General features: G+C 40.8%; 1 protein-coding gene across 1 annotated transcript; it reads right to left on the bottom strand.

The window, feature by feature from the left end:
- Positions 1–1,264: 1,264 nt before the first annotated feature.
- On the bottom strand, positions 1,265–3,265 carry LOC117790879 (probable cytochrome P450 6d5). Its single transcript, XM_034630486.1, has 5 exons — positions 2,697–3,265; positions 2,474–2,626; positions 1,979–2,409; positions 1,665–1,913; positions 1,265–1,593 (listed from the first exon to the last, which is right to left on the bottom strand). Exons 1-5 carry the CDS (start codon positions 3,224–3,226, stop codon positions 1,415–1,417), a joined length of 1,542 nt encoding a protein of 513 aa, XP_034486377.1. The 5' UTR covers positions 3,227–3,265; the 3' UTR covers positions 1,265–1,414.
- Between the last annotated feature and the right edge of the window lie 525 nt (positions 3,266–3,790).

The raw sequence follows: 3,790 nt of genomic DNA, 5'->3' as shown, positions 1-3,790 counted from the left end.
CAGTGCTCAGAATTGACATCCACATACACCTCGAATCAGCGTGGAGTCGTCAAAAGGAAGCGCTGATGGGTCCACTTGATGCAATTGCTCCCCTGCCGACTACCCGCTTGTTCATTTATTGTTTGAGTATTTTATTTTATTCCTTTCACCATGTCCTTTCCCGTCACACACATGGATACCGACCAAGGCAGAGCAGTAAAGTGACCGGGGCAACTCGTGGTGTAGTCTCTGGGTCTCTTTTTCCGTCGCTTGTCATCAATCTTCCTTAATAGATGTTCACACAATTGAATTATTACATGTGTCCAAGTGGCTGGCAACTGACTGCTTGCTGCCACTGTGCCAACCAACTGTGCACCCTTGACACTCCTCATATGCGATGGCAATAGCCACAGGACGAAAATCCTCGCCATCCTCGCTTTCGTCCTTTTGCTCTACAGTCTTCTGTTTGCATGTGTCGGACATTAATGTTGTTTGCATTGGACGAAATGAAAACAGTTTTTGGACTTTTTGTGGTTCAGTTAACATCAGCAGAGTGTTATATACTCCATCAGGCTTATTTCATATTTTCTAATGAGCTCCAAATAAACCCATGCGGAAACATAACAAATAAGATCTTTATTTTTCTTTCTTTCGGGAACCGTAATGAATTGCATTTGGGTTATCATAATTAATTCTCATTTGAGTAACTTCAAAGTAGTCTTTTTCGCAACGCCCAATTAAATATGTTGTAAGTACGAGAAATTCCAGCCGACTCTTGCAAATAAGTTTCATAACTGAGGAGACGTAAGAAAAATTCAAGTATGTGCAATCTTTTTTATGGAAATTTTAAGTTGGGTTCAGTAAGTTTTTAATAAGAGTGCGCGGTGTCGGCAACAACTTCATTGCAGCAGACGAGGAGACAGCTGGGCGCTGCAGCCGCCGTCAACTTTTAAGTGACGTGCATTAAAAGTTAGTCAACTTGTCAACGGGTTGGGCAACAGTCTAGCCCCAGACCATGCCCCCAAATTTATTTCTCAAATGCATTTTACAAGTGAAAACTGATCCAATGAAATATATATGTAGTATAAAAAGAAAGAGTTGCGTTTTTAAAGAACATTCTGATAAAGCATCTATTAACTAATTGGAGTCTGCGACACTAGAATGTATTCCACTTTTGTTAGAAAATGTTATATATTCCAATCTACCGATATCTCACAAAAATTGTTGCACTTATAAGAGAGATGATAAGAAAATTCGTAAATAAATGTTAATTAAAATATCAGTGTGTATTTTTTAATTATAGTATTTTTACTATCACTAAGTTCAGTTTGAGTACGATAAGGTATTTAAAAATTGTATCTTAAAGATTGCTTCTTATTACTTTAGTTCAAGTTTTGTTAAACTACTAGGTAAAGCGATTTTCTTTCATAAACATTTATGCAGTTCCGCTTTGAGCTTTTCTAGTAAGTTTTACAGGAACGCCGCCCTTGGGGAGCAATGGAACTCCGTTTACAGTAAAGTCAATCTCTCGCTTCTCCAGGCGAGTTTCAATATTAAAGTTAGTCAGGATTTTGGTCAACGCAATCTTTACGTTCATCTTGCCCATTCTGGCCGCTGTACAGAAGAGAAAATAAGAGCATTAGAATTTATACGAAACAGAGTTATGTAAAGGGTTTGGAAATTACCGATGCACTGTCGTGGTCCCACGCCAAAGGGCATATAAGCAGCAGGTGTGTAATTTCTGTGCTCATCGGTGAAGCGTTCTGGCTGATAACTGAGTGGTTCGGGGAAATACTCCTCATCACGATGGATGCCTAACAGGGATATGATAATTTGGGTGCCCTTCTCAACAACAAGCTTGCTGTTGGGCAGGGGATAATCTTCAGTGCACATTCGGTTCAATATAGGAAGTCCAGGATACTTGCGAGTCGTCTCTGTAAATTGATAGAAGACATTAGCTCAACTTTCGTGCTTCCTCTAGACTGTTGACTGATCATACCCATAACACAGAGCTCCAGATACTTCATGTCTTGTATGCAATCATAGGTGAGCTGTCCGTTGTGCTTCTCCAGCGTCTGGTTGATGTCATCCCGCAGCTTGGCTAATACGTCGGGATTCTGCATCAGTTCGTATAGCGTAAAAGCTGTCGTCGATGCAGTTGTTTCATAGCCAGCCACAAAGAATAGAAATAGATGAGCAGCAATGTTGTCCTTGGTCAGGGTCTTGAGACTTTCAGCTGCTGTTTCCGTCGCCCAAATGTCGTCATCATTGCTGACCTTTCCAGTGTTGCGGAGTTGCAACAAAAGTTGCATTAAATCAGGTCGCATCAGTTTGTTCTCCTCCCTGTAGGCAATTGTGCGATGGGCCAAATCACGCATGCGTCCCAATCCGTCAATTGACGAGCCCAAACGATTGAAGATCCTCTCCAGGCTGAAGAGATATCAAGAATTCCTTTAGTCTCTATAGGTGAATCGAGAATTGAACTTGCACTCACCCAGGATATAAGAACGATGTTGTTCCTCGCAAAATATTCTTTGCTGTGGGTTGGGTAACTTCCTTACTTATCTGACGAAACTCATTGTTGGGATCAGTGAAACTGTCTACATCCAGGCCAAATATCGTTGAGGCAATAATGTCGATGGCATAACTAGTCAGCAGATAAGAGATAGGAATACATAAGGAGAGTTCTTCCAATCGTCTCTTAAGTGGCTACTTACGATGACATCAAGTTCTTCATATCAATTTCACTAGAACTTGTCTCGGGCAGCTTATTATTCAAGTAGGCCAACATCTTATCAGCAACTGCTTCGGCGGTGGGGAACATGCCCTTGAGTTTGCCCGAGGTGAACGAGGGTGTTAATTTCGTACGAGTAGTCTTCCATCTGTTGCCTTCCAAGGAGAAAAGATTTGCTGATAAGGGATCATGAACCTCATCCACGTACACGCCGCGATCGTGGAAGCTGGCAAAGTCCTTCACCAACATGTCATGCGCCAACTGTGCATCACGGACCAGGAGAGCCGGTCTCAGGGTCAGGTAAATGCCCACAAAAGGCTTTTTAGTGGCCGTGTACATATCGTAGATGGCCAGGCCAAAGGATCGCTTGTTTCTGCGCACAGAGTCCAGCGCGCCGAAGGGAATACATGCTGCCGCATAGGGAAATCCCTTACGCTCCCAGAAACTAAAGTTCCATTTCAGATAGACGTAAAGCAGCGCGACTGTTGTTAACAAGAGTAGTATAAAAAACATTGTGTCTATAACATGTACTTCAAGCGATTCAATTTTAGACTGACCACAGAAATGTTGATGCACCTTTATAGTCGTATGCCTATAATTACCGAGCACACTCTCGGCTTTCCGAACCTTATCACGCTTAGTGGTCTGTCCAAGTAAACATTTCCACTCCTCACAAATGCCGCTGATAAGCATGGGGAATGTCTCTGGTAGCCACTTCGGTGAGGGGTGTGTTTAAGGTATTTTTAGAAACATTCACTATGACTATGCACTTTTTGTGTTTACTTTAAAACGTGGCTACGGAGATTATTAAACTTATTTACTTGACTGGCCAAGAAATACTCTAGATAAATATAACCTATTAAGATCGATTATCAGTTCTAATCCAATATTTTTTTAGGTTGCTTTATAAATTATTTACATGCTGTGGGTGCGCTAGTAAATGACAAGCTTTGATAAGAATATAGATTACTTATTTGAATATATTTTTTATTCATTATTTATTTTATTTAAACAACAAAAATAAAGTGTACTATTTTATGAAGATAATACCAGGTTAATCATTATCACAATATTTTC

The sequence above is a fragment of the Drosophila innubila genome (assembly GCF_004354385.1).
Source record: "Drosophila innubila isolate TH190305 chromosome 3R unlocalized genomic scaffold, UK_Dinn_1.0 2_E_3R, whole genome shotgun sequence".
NCBI classification, from domain to species: domain Eukaryota; kingdom Metazoa; phylum Arthropoda; class Insecta; order Diptera; family Drosophilidae; genus Drosophila; species Drosophila innubila.
Note: the sequence above shows the minus strand (reverse complement) of the source record. Positions and strands in the feature narration are given on the sequence as shown.

Excerpts from the sequence above, each read along its gene's own strand:
- LOC117790879 (XM_034630486.1), bottom strand. The coding sequence starts at position 3,226 with ATGTTTTTTATACTACTCTTGTTAACAACAGTCGCGCTGCTTTACGTC. Across the intron at positions 2,410-2,473 it reads ACATCGTTCTTATATCCTGG|CCTGGAGAGGATCTTCAATC; the intron begins GTGAGTGCAAGT and ends ATATCTCTTCAG. Across the intron at positions 1,914-1,978 it reads TCTGGAGCTCTGTGTTATGG|AGACGACTCGCAAGTATCCT; the intron begins GTATGATCAGTC and ends ATCAATTTACAG.